Genomic DNA, 16,265 nt, shown 5'->3' on the forward strand with positions numbered 1-16,265 from the left:
AACCAAACCTGCTATAGTTAGCAGGGGTATAGGCGTATTGGCTCAGAGAGCCTGTTCTCCCAGCCACTGGGCCACCTCCATACAGTGTCCTACTATGAATGCCCAAACCTCCGACCCACAGTCCCCAGCTTCCCCTCCTCACCAGCTCCACTCCCCAAAGCCTGCCCTCCCAAGCTGCACCCCAACACAGGCTGAGGCCCCCACAGTGAATTCAAGCTTTATTAACACACGCTCCCCCTGTCCAGCCATGTACATGGAAACAGCCAAAGCCAGGGCTGGGTGAAAGCCAGGAAGGAGCAAGTGAGGTGCTGGAGGAGAGGGGACTAAGTTCCAAGCCTACCGTACCCCAGCTTTCCCTGAGTGGTGACGGCCCCAAGTCTCGGGGCTTTCTTGTGCACTGGAGGAGGAGGCTCATCACAGGAACCCAATGGGTCCCCTCTGCCCACTGTATTGCCACCAAGCGTGCAAGAGCCAACAGTTGCTGCATGCACACACGGCATGCTCGTCACCATGGAAGCCCTGGCCCCAGGGCTACCAGGCAGCAAGGGCTCAGCAGTCCAAGCCAATGGACACAAGCAGGTCCTCAAGCGCCCGCAGCCGCTGCTGCGCCTCTTCAATGGCGCTGTAGGTCTGGACTGTGCTGGCTACATGGAAGCGGATGTCATCGACAAGCGGAATGGAGTCCGTCTCCTGCCGGGCGGCTACAGCTGCTGCCTCTTCCCGCACGGCCTCCACGAAGTCCTCCCGCTCTACCAGCTGCGGAACAGCAGGCTCAGGACAGGCTGCATCCCGGCACGGCATGGATCCCAGCCCCCACAGCCTCCCCTCTCGGCAGCCCTGCCCACCTTCTCGATGACCTTGGCCATATACTCAGTGCACTGGTCCTCCAGTCGGGCCAGGCGGAAGAGCTTGGCTACGCGCCAAACACCCACCACACTGTCCTCCTCCAGCAGCTGGGCCAGGGTGCGGCCACACAGCCGTTTCAGGCCAGGTAGAAGGTACATGTCCGCCACACTTAGCACATCATAGGCCAATTCAGGGGGCAGCTGTGGTACAAAAAAGGACAACGGTACACCAGTGATTACCAAGGGCTTCCAGGGCCCAGGGTAGAAGTCTCAGTGGGAACACAAATGACTCCCATCTGTGGAGCCTGCCCTAAGTCCCTGAGGATAGAGCAGGGGTCCCATGCCTCACCGCAGGCCAGTGCTTGGAGCTAGAGGTCTTCCAGGGAAAACAGTGTGGGCTCAGTCATAGACCCAAGCTCTCCACACCTGGCTGTGGGGTCCCAGGCAAGTCCCTTCACCTCTCTGTGCCTCAGTTCCCTCATCTGTAGAGACTGATACTCATGCCTGCCTTCAAAGACTGTTGGAAAAGTGAAAAGTTTCCAAAGACTGTGGAAAAATGGAAGGTTTCCATTTCCCGTGCACAAGCTGGGGCATGGCTCCTTCGACTGTGAGAGACCTCACAGATTTAAGCAGAGGACAGTGAGGCCTTGGCTGAGAAAGACCAAGGGTCTAGCTTCGGCCAGACCTTCAGTGGCCCAGACCTTCGGTGGCCCAGGGACTGAGCAGAGGGAAAAGAAGAGGGACTATGCCACCGCACTTCCGGCTGTCACCTTGCCATCCAATTGACCTGAGGTCATTTGGTCACATGGCCAAGACTCAGGGAAACACATTTATTCTCTGTCTTCCAGGGGCGGGGCACACTTACACAGCGGAGGTATGTAACTTACCCAAGATGGCACAGCTCACAAGAGCTACTGTCAAACCGTGTTCAGAGGCCAACCCCCACTCTGAGCTATAAGAATGTTCCTGGGGTACAAAGCTTCTTCAGGAGGGAGCTTGTGACTCAGGATGACAGACTCAACCACAGAGTGAGTGGCAGGCCATGAGAAAGGAAGTGAGGGAGTGGACAGAAGGGAGGCTGATGGCAGATCATAATTCAGAGGGGACAGGTTGGTGGGAGCCGGGGGGACAAGACTGGGGTCAACAGGAAGTGGTATAGGTACACACACTCCTGTGGTTCCAGTCTTAGTTGTAGAGGACACAGCCAGGGTAGGATGGGAGAGCCACAGCCTGAGGTCAGGCCCACCATTTCCGCACGGACCTTTCCTGGAGCATAGCAGGCCCAGCTGAACAGCCCTGAAGATACCACATGGCCCACCATGCCTAAAACATTACCTTCTGAGGAAAGGCCTGTGGGAATGCCTAGGGAAGCCAGACAGAGGGACATCTGGTGCTCAGCAAGGCACCTGGCCCCTCGGACTCAATGGAAAGCACTTCTCTCCTGTATACTGCCCTGCTGCAGCGCCAGGCACACTCCCCAACAGCGGGAAACCTTGGCGCCATCTACGCCACCCAGGACAGCTAAGGGCGGGAATGACCCAAGAGCCCAGCATCCCAAGAACTATGGCAAGCCAGGGTTCCGTTCGCCACTGCCCTCCTACTGGGTGACGCACCTCTGTATGGTCACTGTACACGTAGTACAGCACATGAGTGAAGATGTCCGGGGAGATGTCGTGCAGGGTGACAACCGGGAGGTCCCCGGAGCCGGCAGGCTCCTCGCTCTCTTGAAAGTGGTCATCCAGCAGGGCTCGGAAGTAGTCGCTGCGGCCGCAGAAGAAAGCCTGCAGGAGGCAAGTTCAGAAAGCACCAGGGCTGAAATCTCCCCCCGGGGAGCTAGCTCAGGACTTGAACAGGAGCGCCAGGCATGGGACAGGCACCTTGTGGCAGAGGAAGCTGGAGCCGGCCACTTGGAAGCAGACATCAGGGCAGCTGCTGAAGCCATCGGGACATGGGAAGGGCAGCTCTCCTAGGTCACCCTGGCATAGGAAAGGCACCCTTCAGAGCAGAGCTGTCCATGAAAGGGACGCAGCTTCCTAGGTTGGCCTAGGAGGGGAACCCAGCTCTGTGGAGCCTGCCCTTCACAAGCCCATCCCTAGACAACCTTCCTGCCCACCAGACTGGCAATGCCCTTTAGTACCCGCAGCTCAGGTGGCAGGGCACAGCTAGCCAGCAGTGCCATATCCTCCCGCAACCGAGGATCTGCTGGAGGGGGCTCAATAGTCAACACCTTCACACACGTGCCAGGCTTGGAAGCCACTGGGGGAGAGGACAGCGGGGATTTAGACAGCTGGACCAGTGCTGTGGGATGTAGCCCAAGGCCTTGGACTGAGACCCTGTACGCACCGAATTCAGACACCTTCTCGCATTTAGCCTCTAGGTCATCCAGCAGGTCCCACAGCTGGCACTGCTTGGCCAGGCGCTCACAGTCACTCACATGCTCCACACCAATGTCCAGGCGGCCTGGATGGGGGTGGGAGGGAGGTGCCAGGTCAGGACCTGAGAGTGATTCCTACTCAATACCCTGGTTTCTTCATCCAGAAGGACCTAAGACTTGCTCAGTTTATGGATGGAACCTGTTCTCCCCAAGCACGTGAGTTAGTGCACCGTGCCCAAGTCAGTATGCTTGCGCACTGGGCACACCCTCCTCCCCAATGGTGACTGGCTTAGAGGAGGCACATCAGCTCTGGGGCCACCCTAGGTGTGCTGCTGTCCCAGCTGGGGAGTCAGTCACCTGTGTACAGGTACTGCAGTAGGGCCCCAAAGGCCACCGGGTTGATCTGCGGGCAGAACAGAAAGAAAAGGTCAGAGGCCACCATGCAGCATGAGCTAACTCTTCTCCCAGAAGTCAGCACTCTCTGCCAAAGCAGACGGACGCACCAGGGGGTGCCTGAGAACCACGACGCTCTTGCCCTTCCACTTGGTGTCCAGCATGTTGGCGAAGTAGGTGCTGCGAGCACCAAGGATGCAGCGATGGGCTCGGAACGGCTTTCCGTGTACCACGAAGACCACGTCGCTGTGGATGCCCTGTTCCAGGAGCCTGGAGAAAGCCAGGAAGGGCTGCATCACCCAGGCAAACACTGGTGCGTCAAGACCACTCAGCACAACCGCCCACCTGAACCACTGAGGAGAGGGCACAGCAACCCCACCAATGCTGCAAGCTCCGCCCCCAGCTCACCTCTGCAGGAAATCATCATAATAATCCCGCCTCCTGCAGGATGCAGTGACCTGTTTGTAGTCTCGCAGTGCCCGGCGAATGGGGTCGCTTAGCGCCCCGTAGAGACACCGTTCTCCATCGAAGGTGTTGGCCTCACAGCGGGCCCCTACAAAATGACGATTACTAGTCAGAGTCAAGAAAACACTTAGTCTGGGGAGATCCCAAACCTCTCCTCCTTCCCAGCTCCCACATGTAGATCCCGGAAGTCGGAGAGGACCCCAAGGTGGACCAGGTAACCCTTGGGGCCTTGTGAAGACCAAGGGCACACAATCCATGCACTTAGATGCAGGCATATTTATGAATACCTATCAGACTCTATGCAGCTAAGAGCAGACTGGATGGCTGGCCCTGTATACAGCCATCTTGATGCCTGCCCCAACTGAACCTTCACAAGTGGGGCACATGGGCACCTTATTATTTGACAGCCGCCATGATTACAAAACAGAACCAAGGGTGACGATGGTGGTGGCTGTGAAGGCTGGTGCAGCGGCTAAGTACAGGGACTTGAGTGAGTGAGAAGTGTACAGATCTGAACAGAAACTCCAGTCTACACAGGAGGCACTGTCACTGAAGAGACCCTGAGGTAGGAGATGGCTGTCTAGTGGGGCACTAAGGGACCAACGGCTGATGGGCAGCCAGCAGGTGGGAGACCCAAGGAAGGAGGAAAGAGCAGGTCTCACAATGTAGCCTTGACTAGCCTTCAACTTGAGATAAACACCCTGACTCAACTTTCTCCCAGTAACTGAATTACTACAGGTGTGAACCACCATGTCCAACTGCTTTTATCCCAAACTCTCCTCAAGTCCCACCAGCTTTGCTGTGGAAAGATCCTCCCGCCTGCAGTGTGCAGGTCAGACTCTAGGTGGGACAAGAGAGGCAGTTTAGCAGACCGATGGTGGGATAGTCTAGAGACAGCCCCGGAACTGGCCTGGGGTGTCAGCCCCAGGACTGTCAAGGGCGGCAGGAAGAAACAGACAGAGGGTTAATAGTACCATTTGTTGACTTTTGGGAATTAAAAAGAAATCCAAGGTGCGCGCAAATGTGCAGCAAGGCCTCAGAGCTTACATACAGTCAGACCCACCCTCTCTCACCGTTAGCCAACAGGTAGCGCACCAACTCCTCGTGTCCACAGAGGCAGGCATAGTACCTGGGGAAGGGGGCAGCTGTCAGTAGGGCAGGCCCACCTTGCCCACCCAGCTGCCCCACCACTCACACTCACAAAGGGGTGCTGTCCCACTTATCCCGCACGTTCACCTCCACGTCTCGTTGCTCCAGCAGGTACCTGCGCAGGAAGTGCAGAGCCTGGGTCAGAACTGCTTCCGATCTGGGGGAGGGGGCCAGGAAGGGGGAGAAGACCCGCAAGAGTCAGCAACTGTAAGTTAGGGGACAGCTGCAGGGAAAAAGCCCCAGGTTCAGAAAACTGAGAATATGGTCTTGTAATATTTGGGAGAGAGAAGGTGACGCATCCGGCCCATACTTCATTCAGCCTGGGGAGCTGAAAACAGATAAGCCAGGGGGAAGCTGATGCAGGCACTCTGCGTTTGGAGAGCAGGAAACAGGGACAGATCTATGGAAGAAGTGGAAAGAACAACTGATAAGATGCTGAAGAGAAGAGGTCTTGAACCAGGAAACCATCACTGAGACAGCCCAAGCAAGCTATCAAGGCAGGACCTGGGCTCTCAGAGTTGCAGTCAAGCTGAGGGAGCGATGATTAACTCCGAGATGGCATTTGGTGTTGGGGACAGGCCTAAGCGGAGTTTGAGAGAGCGCTACATGCTGGGTTCCACTGATGAGCACCAGAGGATTTGGAAGGAAGGGCCATGGGAGAAAGAAGTCTATTAAAGAAAAGTGAAGGCCAGGACCCGTTCTCCCCCTGCCTGCACACGAAGACCAGATCTCGGCGCAGGGCTCTTACTGGCTGTATCAGGAGCACCTGCGTCTCTGGAAACCTCCGCGAAGGGGAGTCGTTTCCCTGCACCGGGTCAGCTAAGGGACCTGGAGCCCGATCTCTCCGGGCTGGGTCAGCCTCGGGAGCCCCACGGCGCCCGTCCCGCACACCCGTAAGCCCTGCGGACGCCGGCCCGCTTCCTGCACTGCAGGTCCTCACCGCACACGGCCTACGTCCCCCTTCCTGCAGCTGGCAAACAGGTCGCTGGTGTCCATGGCGAAGGAGGCTGGACCCCCGGCCGAGCGATCTCGGGAGTCGTCGGGGCCCGGGCGGATGTAAACACTCACTGCCCCGCCCCTCGCGGCACGGCCCAGCAGTGGCTGGCTCCGCAGCGGCGCCTGGCGCCCGGAGGACTGCCCGACCCGTACCCTGCCCCCCCATCCAGAAGACCGCTGGCCCCACCCATTAGCCTCAACCGCGCTCACTTAAGCTCCCGGGCCCTCTAGCCAGGACCCCGCCCACACGGCTAGAGGGCAACTCAACCCCGCCAGGTTCCGCCCATTCGCCCGGAAACCAGCTCACTACCAAGGCCCCACTCCCACTAAGAGCCTCACCCGAAGGGCGGTCCGCTACAGGCCCCGCCCACGTTGCCCGGGTTCGGCCCTGAGGACAGCACCACCCCCAGGCCTGGCACACTGAACCTTAACAATGCTCATCCATCCGGATACCTGCCCGGTTCACGTCCCGCCCACCAGGCCGAGGCCTCGCCCATCAGGACCGTCCCCTACATACTTCAGGCGCAGGCCGGATCCCACCCGGAAGACAGTTCACTCCCTAGACTCCTCCCACACGCCCCTAACCACGCCCACCCAGTCGGAGCCCTCCCGCGCCCCACCTACTCATCCAGGCCTCGCCCCCGTCCCCTCCTTCCCCAGAGTGATTCAAGAAACAGGCGAGTAGGCGGAGCGGCCCGCGCGTCTTGGCGGCTTTAATGGAGTCCGGGCGCGGGGAGCGCGCCGCCCTCGGGCAGCGCTCGGGGCCGGGCCGGGCGGGGCGGGGTGGGAGCTGCGCCGCGGTCGCCTGCTGCGGTGGGGAAGCGTAGTGGCTCCGCGTGGAGGGCCGGGAGGGGCGCGGGGCCGCGGCGTCGGGCAGTTCCGCGCGGCCCGGTGCTCACAGGTGCGTGTCCTCCTCGAACACGTCCGAGTCCTCAGGGTCGCGCTTGCTGCCCATGAGCGCGCTCCAGCTGTGCGGGCCGTTGATGGTTCCACCGCCGTTCAGGCTAGGCTGCTTCTCCTGCATCTCCGACTGGCTGTCGCTGGCCACGTCCAGCGTGGGGTTGTCGTGGCAGCCGTTCTCCACGAAGCGCAGCTCCTCGCCGTGTGACTGCGGCAGCGGGAGAGAGCGCTGGGGCGCGCGCGGGGGCTGGCCACGCCAAGCCCCCAGGGTGTTCCTGGGAGCCCAGTAGACAAGTGCCTGCCGCACAAGCCTTAATCCTCTGCACAGTAAACCCTGTGACCTCCCTGGTGTTACCTGATCCCTCTCAACAGCCCATTCTAGATTTGAGCGCCCCCCTGAAACTCAGAACACATGGCCAGGGCCTGCCCGGTTTCGCGCAAGTTGTGAGAGCCCTATGCTCCTGGACCCTGAGTGACTCAAGATGTGCAGCTGCTCTCAAGCCCTGCACTGGGGGTAGGAGGAGCTGGAGAAGAGGAGGGACCCACTGGTGAGACTTACACCCCTCACTGACACAATACCAGGCTCAGAGACAGGTAGACGCAGGCCCCAGCCTGGCACTGCACAACTGAGTTTGTACAGGTGACCAGGTGAGGCTGCTGATACTGGCCACACGCTGCCCTTACCCAAGCCCTACCTGGCCTACTCACCACGTGTTTTAGCTTGGGCAGCCGACGCTGCCAGCAATTGTAGAGTAGGCCAAGCACGATGATGATGAAGCAGATGACACCGATGATCACCAGCACCACAAAGAGCGTCCCGTAGTCACTACGCACCTGGGTGGCCCGTGCCTGGCAGCTGCTGGTGGTGGAGTAGTTCTGGATGCCAATCTGGGGTTTGGGGGAGGGGAACCAGGCCTCAGGAAAGTCCTGAGACAGCTACTAACCTGACAGGGTTGAGTTGGAAGCCCTGACAGCCCTGGGACCTAGGCCTGTGCTGAGGGGCTTACTCTTCTGTCCCTATAGGTTTATCTAAGAACAGCTCCAAGCCTCTCCCAGTGGCCACATTCTCAGCCCCCTCACATCCTCACTGTGCTTTCTGCCCAAACCCAACTTGGAATGCACCTGCTCTGGCCCTGCCCAGCACTCAGCTCGTTCTCCATGCTGACAGTCACAGCCCAAATAAATGGGGCCCCACACCTATCCCCAATAATGACACAAAGCACCAAGAGTGACTCTCAAGTTCACTACACAAAGTCAGAACCCTGAAGCACAGCTTCCTTCTTCGGGGTTGGCAATGTCATTCTGGCCATCCCTGGTAGGTCAGGCAGCCTGGCATCAGTGGGGATGCCAACTGCTGCCCACAACTGAGGCACCCAGGTTCTTCCATTTCCCAGTGGTAAGATCACAGTGGCTTGTGCCTCGCTCTGGGCTGAGCTGGGTCTCTCTCCCGGTGGGAAAGCTCTCTACAAACCAGCTTCAGGTACTGTGGAGTAGAGGCCAGCTTTCCTGCACTATGTGAAACACTCGAAGATTTCCAACGTCCATCTGTGTACCTGGGCCCAGATGTTCAAGGCTGAAGAGACCTTTGGGAGTCACCCAGGAAGCCAGCAGCTTTCCATCAGAGCCTTGCTACCTGGGAGATCTCAGGCAAGGCCCCTGACCTTTATGCTCTCACCTCATTTAACCCTTACAACCCCATGGAGTGGAAGAGGGGACAAAGGGAGAATCCAGTGTGGTCTGGCCCTTGTAAACAGTAGATATAGGCCAGAAACACATAGCTCCTTTGCTGTGTGACACCCTGCATGCTGTCAAACAATGCAGAGTCCCTCCAAAGGGAAGACTGAACAGGTCGTGGGTGACGGAGAGCAGGCGGGGGCCGGGAGGATCATTCTGAGTCTTTGGATATCTGGAACTCCAGTTTATGTATGTGTTTTGTAGCCCAGCGGGGGCCAGAAGAACACACTTGATCAGGCCACCTTTAACAATGGAGGGCTGTTCCCAGTTCCTGACATCCCCCACACCTCAGGTTATCCTGGAGGGGCATTGGTAGGAGCAGGACCTATCTTGTTTCCCCTCCACCAGGTTCTTCAGATACCATCCTACTTAGTCCCCTTTCCATGGCCATTCTCCCACCACGGCCTGGGAGTCTACAGTCCTTTTGCCCAGTTGGTTGCCTATACACGCTCTTTGTGTCAGGGGATGCCAGGGGCCCTGAAACACACCCCTGTCTTGGAGCAGGCTGAGAGTTCTTCCAGCATTTTTGAGAGTCAAGAACGGGAGAGGGTGCTGCAGTGGCCACCTGGTCAAGTCCCTGCACACTTACCTCCTCCAGGCTCCTGCGGATCCCACTGAGCATGGAAAGGACATCCTGAGTGGGCATCACCCCTGGAGGAGAAATACTGTCATCACCCCTGAGGTGTCTCCACACCACCCAACCCCTCCCAGGGCAGCCTGCCTGAGCCTTCTCTGCTGCACCTCTGGTTCTAATCACAGAGCCCCATGTATGTCCCCTGCTGACCTGCCTCCCATTCAGTTGATCCACTGGGACAGCATATGACAGGTGTGATATTAGAAGGCAGCCCCCGGGTTCCCCTCTCATAGTGTGTGATGCCCATACCTGCCTCCTCATGCCCGGAACCCAGGCATCACCCCACCCAGAGCCCTGTGCTAGCATGCTCCTGTCTGGGGCTCCCAGCTTTCCAGCCTGTCCATTTTTTTTTTCTGAGCTCCCATTAGGGGCCTGTGGTGGGACACCTCCCCCACCTCCTGCTCACCCTGCTCGCCCACAAGCGTCATCAGCAGGTGCTGTTCTTTCTCACTAGGCTTGCTCAAGGAAATGTGCCAGTCTCCACGGTGGCCACTGCGGTGGCGCGGCAGTACCTCCTCCACCAGGGACAGGAGCTGCAGTCCCCGGTGCCGCCGAAACACTTCCTAGGGGTTTCAGAGGAGCCAAGCTCAAGGATGGCTGGTAGCCTGGCCCTATCTGTCCTCACCCCAGCTCCCAAAGGCCTACATGGTCCTCTGGTTAGCCTGACTAGCTCTGGAACCACTTGAGAGCAGGTCACAGGCAGAGAGAGCTTCTTTGTTGACTTCTGTCTGCAGGTACCATGCTAACGGTGTGGGCCTGCCTCAGAGCCACTCAGGCAGAGGGGACATGGATCTGTCCACCGACAATAACAAACCCTTGACTGGGGCTTGCAGTGTCCAGGCCTCTGAAGGCCTGGCCCATGGTGCCCATGGCAAGTGTACAGTGCTGGGGATGACAGAGCACTACGTCCCCACAGCCACCAGAGAGCAGGAGGCCGAGAAGCAGTGGGCTCCCGTGCTGGTCCTTCCACTCTGTGTCCACCTCTGCCCCGTGAGAGAGCAGACGGGGATGCTCATACAACGGGGACTTGAAAAACCAATAGAGAAGGCTCTGAGTACCCTGGGAACTGGCCAAGGGGGTGAAGAGGGGTTGGGTGGGGTGAAGCGACTTCTGTCCCCTCAGACTCTCTTCCTTACTGTTCAGATGATCATGTCAAATATAATTTCAGAAAGTAACATGAAAAGGAACCCAGCCCTCCACAGGAACTCCGTGGGGCAGGTCTAGAGGCCAGGCTGCCGCCACCAGGCTCATGCCTGATGTTTGTAAAAGCCCTCCTTCGGTCCTTGGCTTTTCTCCAGCAGCTTCTCCCTCTTGTATATGAAGAACCTGTACCCCGATTCTCTAGCTTCCAAGAGTCCCAGCTAGACCCTCTCTCCTGGATGCCCAACTCTCCGGGGTGTTGTGAGAGCTGGGGGTGTCAGAAGTCATCAACATGTCAACAGGCCACCATGGGTACAGGCCCAATGCTTTCCTTGTGACGCCTGAGGCAGAAATGCTCAGGCATTTCTGTTGCTGCCTAGGACAACGACCTATCCTTTGATGGTCATGCCAAGCTGAAGTCCACCAGGCTGACTTCCATGCTGGCCATGTTACCATAGCAAATGCCAGGTGCAGCCCAGGTCTAGACACTCTCTAGCTTCCTGGTCAGCAGTTCTGTCCCACAACAGGCAAGTCACAGGGTCCGATGGTCAGTGTTGTCACTGACGTGAGAGGGCTGGAGCTGGAAGCCTGTCTCATTTGCTCTGCCACAGGAATGCCACCCTTTACTGAGAGTTAGCTAGAGATGGGACACCCTGGCTTTGGAACTGAAAGCACCAGGTTCTTAGTGCTGACCTTCAGCAATGTTTTGAGTCTCAGTTTCCCCATCTGAGATGTGGGCTACCCAACATTACGGATTCAATCGTAGATTCTGGGATGGCAGCTATTCCTCTGGGTCAGCCCCGCTGGAACCCAGCCCTCTGTGCTAAAGCAAGGGCCAGAACTCTCCAGTCCTTCTTGTATCAGGCAAAGGACTGGATCCTTCATCTCTAGAGGGAAGATTCTCTTGGCTTCTAGAATACCGAGATCAGCTTGGCGTTCCCTACTTTACCACTCTGCATCTGTGCTTGCTGATCTCTGCTGACTCCTGACCTGCCCCTATGTCTTAAGGAGAAAATAGGAGAAGCTGGTCAGCCTGCACCACTCTTCCAGATCTCAAGTGAAAAATTCTAAAACTGCATCTTGTAAAACTGTCTCTGAGGGGCAGCAGGCACATCCCTCCCTATCTTTTTCTGAAGACAAGGTCTCTGAGTGCCCAGCACTTTTGACACGCATTGCCCCCGTTCTTTCCAAACGTAGGTCAGAAAGGAAGTAATGGACTACTGGATGAGAGAGATGAAGTTTGCCCACAGTGCTTGGTAATGAACAAACCAATGGCAAACTATCTCTCTGCCTCTCCCCTTTTCCATTTTGCTTTTGTTTTCTAACTAACCCCCGATGCTGGGGCTGAAGCCAGGGTCTTCCGTGTGCTGTGCTGCTTTTTGTCAGAATGTTTTATCACAACATCAGAATAAGGCTAGGACACCATCTCAATCATCTAGAGGTTCCAGATCGCATCAGGAGGCTTAGACATGGCAGGCAGTGACCCGTGGCCCATATACAAGGCTTTCACACACACACACACACACACACACAGAGAGAGAGAGAGAGAGAGAGAGAGAGAGAGAGAGAAGCTTTCGATCAGCCCTTTGCTGCCTCCCTAGAGTGTTATGAACAAATACCAAGATGCTGCTTATGAAAAAGCTAAGACCAAATAAATAAGCAACTAGGGTCAGAAGAAGCATTCTTTTTGAGAGAGCATCTTACTATGTAGCCCAACCAGACTTTGAACCTGATTCCCCTGTCTCAGCTGCCACAGTGCTGGGATTTCACTACACTGGGAGTGTCACTACACGCCTCATAAAAACAACTCTTTAAAAAATTGATATTGTTGAGTAACTTGACTGTACTCCCAGCACTTGGAAGGTGAGTGTGGGAGGTTTGATTGAACCCAGAAATTCTAAGCTATCCTAGCCAATATAGCAAGATCCTGTCTCAACAAAACCCTAAAGACAAAAAGAATAGGTCTCCAAATCTCATCAGTGAGTAAAGCATGCAGCACTCAAGAACAAAAGAATTCCTTTAAACCGAGACAAGAGGGAGGACTGGGTTTGGCCTTGGTAAAGTGCTTGCCTAGCGTGTATGAGTCTGATCCCTAATACTGAATAAAACCAGGCCCCCAACCCGGTTCTGGGGAGGTGGAGGCAGGAGGATCAGGAGTTCAAAATCATCCTTGTCTACATAATATGTTTGAGGTCAGCCTGGGCTAAAAAGAAAACAAAAACAGAAGCAAGCAAACAAAAATACACTACAGGAAGCAAAGAGGAAAAGAGCCCTAGAATTTTTAAGTTGGAAAGGCCTCTTTCTGGTTTTCTCTAAGTGGTAGGTTGCTAGTTCCGCCCTGGACTGAGCCAGCCTCTCTTCAGTAAGGACCCTGCTGTGGCACCTCCTTCTGCCCATTTGGCCCTTCCACATAGGCCAGCTCAGCACTCACACAGTCTACATTCTCCGTCATATTCAGGATGATGTAGCTCTTCCCAGCCAGGTTGCTCCAATCCTTGCAGATCACCTGTGCAGAAAACAGAAAGAGGGCATGGAGGCCTCAGGAGAGGCCTCTGGAGAGCCAGGGAAGGTGCGAGCCAGAGGTCTGAGGAGCTGAGGGCAGCCCCATCCTCCTGAGATGCCATGCCAGGGTCCCCACCCCGAATTCGTGAGCCTGAACAGGGTGTCATAGAGGCTTTGCTTTGGCCCTGTGTGCTCCTGGGGAGTGAACACTCCTTCCCCTTCTCCTGCAGCCTGTGTGTGTGATCGATGTCTTGGACACATGGGCGCTGACCGTTGGGGTGGGAAAGGCGCGGTCAGCACCCCGCCACACCCCACTGCTGCTGACACCCGAGGAGCCAGGGGACAGCGGGTATTCTTGTACAGAGGGCTGCTGTACCTCCATCTTACCTGAGTCGAGTCCCAGGGCGTTAGTGAGTGTGCTTCGGCTGCCTGACCCTCCAGGGGCTGCTCACTGAGACCTTCTTGTCCCCAGGTGGCAGAGGAAGGGGTTGACTCTGTGTCTTGGGGTCCAGGTGGGAAAGAGTCTGGGGTTCTGGGGTGAAGGGGCCCCTCAGTGGGGACCTGAGTCCCACTTGGAGGCACTGTTTGTGGGAGTAAGGAGGGTAGCAGTGGCCCCTGCTGGCCATCCAAGTCAGCCACTCCCACTGTGGGCTCCTCACCAACCCCCTGGGGGACCTCAGACTGTGCTCCCAGCCCCCCAGCCGGCCACTCGGTGGCCCCAGGCTCCTGGCTATAGTTCTGAACCCCCAAGGCCACTGTACTTGGGGTGACAGAGGGCACTGACATGGTAGGCTTCACACTGCTTTCCACTTCCATGCCTGACGGGGCCTGGTCCCCAGAATCCTCCTGCCTGCGTCTGGTGGCCCCGGGACTCTGACTGCTGGTGCTGCTGATGCCAGGTGAAGGGTCACGGGGCTCCATGGTGGCTCCTGGGGACCCGCTCACAGGGAGCAACTCTTCCTCCTCTTCTGCTTCTTCCTTCTCCCTCTCCTCTTCTTCCTTTTCCTCTTCCTCCTCCTCTTCTTCTTCCTCCTCCTCCTCTTCCTCCTCCTCCTCCAAAGGCATATGCCAGGGAGGCTCAGCAAGATCCGTCTTGGGCAGGATGGAGGGGAGGTTCGGCAGGTCTGAAGCCTGGCCGGGGTCTTCCATGGAAGCCGCCTTCTCAGTCAGGTCTGGGAAGACGTAGTCTAAGGATAGACGGAGAGTTAACTGACAGGCCTCATCAGCTATGGGGGGTGACCCTGATGGAGCAGTCTTTGTGAGTGTAAAAGAAGAGTAGCGTTCCCATGGGGACGGGATGCCAGACAATTGGCAGTCTCGGGGAAGGATATAGGAAGGAGCCAGGCAGGAGAATGAAGCCAGCCCACAAGGACACAGGGAGCTGGCCATTCATGTTTTCCCTTATGGTAATAAAAATAATAATAATACAAATTTAGGGGCTGGAAAGGTGGCTTGGTGTTCAAGAGCACTGATTCCTTTCCAAGACCACATAGCCGCTCACAACCATCTACAACTCCAATTCCAGAGGCTCCCTCTTCTGGCCATCAAGGGTACTGCATGCACATGGTGCATAGACCATATGTGCAGGCAAAACACTCACACATATAAAACAAAAAACAAAATCCACCAATCAAAACACAACAAGACTGAAGGGAACATATTACAATAACGTATTGGTTAGTTTTTCTCATTGTGACCAAAAGCTTGATCAGAAGAAGCTTAAAGGAAGATTTGCGTTGACTCACATTTGGGGGGGGGGGGGGGGAGCACCAACCATCATGGCAAGGGGGACACGGCAGGGAGGGTCTCAGTAGTAACAGGAGCTGGGAGCAGCAGCTTGTTTATGATTTTGTGGCTCAGGAAGCAGAGGGGAGGCAGGAAGCTCGCCACTCAAGCACAAGGACCTATGTTTGAATTTCCAGCACCCACAGAAAAAGACAGGTGTGAGGCTGAAGAGATGGCTTAGAAATTAAAAGCATTGGCTGCTCTTCCAGAGAACAGCAGTTCAGTTCCCAGCACCCACATCAGATGGCTAACAACTGCCTGGAAATCAAGTCCCAGAAATCAAGTCCCGCCCTCTTCTGGCCTCTGTGGGTTCTGCATATATGTAGCACACATACATATTTATAAAAATAATTCTTAGAGGCCAGGTTTGATGATGAATATCTGTAATCCCAGAGCTGAGGAGCAGAAACAGGTAGGTTCCTGGTGCTTACTAGCCATCTGTCCTAGCCATGTCAGTGAGCTCTGGATTCAGAGACTCTACCTCAAGAGGTAAAAGGCGGCTGGGTGTAGCCGTGCACGCCTTTAATCCCAGCACACAGGAAGCTGGGGCAAGAGGATCTCTATGAGTTTGAGGCCAGCCTGGTCTACAAAGCAAGTCCAGGACAGCCAGGGCTACACAGAGAAACCCTGTCTCAGGGGAAAAGAAAAAAAGGAGAGGGATAAAAAGGAAATAGGGTAGAGAATGATTGAGGAAGACACTCCCAGTGTCAACCTCTGGCCTCCACACATGTATACATATGTACCCACATGTACACATATGAACTTGTATACATTCTCTCTCTCTCTCCACACACACACACACACACACACACACGGATGGGGGAAAGGAACTCCACGCTTCACACATACTAAGCAACTGTTCTACCACTGAGCTATGCTCTCAGACCTCAGTTCTGAACTAGGAACTTTATACCCAGCTAATCTATTATTCAATTATGGTTGCAAAATAAAGACAGTTTATGTATGTAAGTTATGTATGCAAGACCTAAAAGTTTTACTAGCCATGAATTCTCAGAATTATTTAAGGGTGTTTTTTAGGGGGGAAAAAAAAGGACACAGGAAATCAAGAAACACAAGAATGTCATGACAATAAACCTCAGAGGAAAGACGATACAACAGGTCTAGGAAGCAGTTGGTAAAAATAAATAAATAAATAAATAAATAAATAAATAAATAAATAAACAAAAAAACAAACAAACAAACAGGAATCTAGAGAGATCTGAGAATAATTACAAAAAAAAATGTTTCCTTGTAGTAAAAAGTAGGATTAATATATTGGCTCACTCCTGTAATCCTAGCATGAGGCAGGAGGACTGCTATGAATTGGAGGAAGCCTAGGCCACATAGT

At 55.5% G+C, this 16,265-nt stretch overlaps 2 protein-coding genes across 3 annotated transcripts in view; both read right to left on the bottom strand.

The window, feature by feature from the left end:
• Positions 1–203: 203 nt before the first annotated feature.
• On the bottom strand, positions 204–6,694 carry Abtb1 (ankyrin repeat and BTB domain containing 1). 2 transcript variants are annotated; one of them, XM_055617443.1, is made up of 12 exons: positions 6,167–6,694; positions 5,279–5,383; positions 5,151–5,206; positions 4,021–4,165; positions 3,723–3,882; positions 3,577–3,622; positions 3,189–3,305; positions 2,983–3,101; positions 2,723–2,821; positions 2,459–2,626; positions 846–1,046; positions 204–756 (listed from the first exon to the last, which is right to left on the bottom strand). In XM_055617443.1, the coding sequence occupies exons 1-12, from the start codon at positions 6,220–6,222 to the stop codon at positions 550–552; spliced, it is 1,479 nt and encodes a 492-aa protein (XP_055473418.1). In that variant the 5' UTR covers positions 6,223–6,694; the 3' UTR covers positions 204–549. The 2 variants fall into 2 exon arrangements, with proteins under 2 accessions (XP_055473418.1, XP_055473419.1); XM_055617444.1 differs by having other exon boundaries at positions 5,279–5,341; positions 6,167–6,689.
• A 218-nt stretch (positions 6,695–6,912) lies between these two features.
• The window catches only part of Podxl2 (podocalyxin like 2), a 32,113-nt gene continuing 22,760 nt past the window's right edge, over positions 6,913–16,265 (bottom strand). The window contains exons 3-8 of the mRNA XM_055617446.1: positions 13,520–14,319; positions 13,062–13,136; positions 9,897–10,053; positions 9,446–9,507; positions 7,831–8,010; positions 6,913–7,330 (exon numbers count right to left, since the gene is read on the bottom strand). Of these exons, the coding sequence (XP_055473421.1) occupies positions 7,118–7,330; positions 7,831–8,010; positions 9,446–9,507; positions 9,897–10,053; positions 13,062–13,136; positions 13,520–14,319 (1,487 nt within the window). The 3' untranslated portion in view covers positions 6,913–7,117. The remainder of the gene's footprint in view (positions 7,331–7,830; positions 8,011–9,445; positions 9,508–9,896; positions 10,054–13,061; positions 13,137–13,519; positions 14,320–16,265) is intronic.

Source organism: Psammomys obesus, unplaced genomic scaffold (genome assembly GCF_907164565.1).
Source record: "Psammomys obesus unplaced genomic scaffold, mPsaObe1.curated_primary_1811, whole genome shotgun sequence".
Taxonomy (NCBI): domain Eukaryota; kingdom Metazoa; phylum Chordata; class Mammalia; order Rodentia; family Muridae; genus Psammomys; species Psammomys obesus.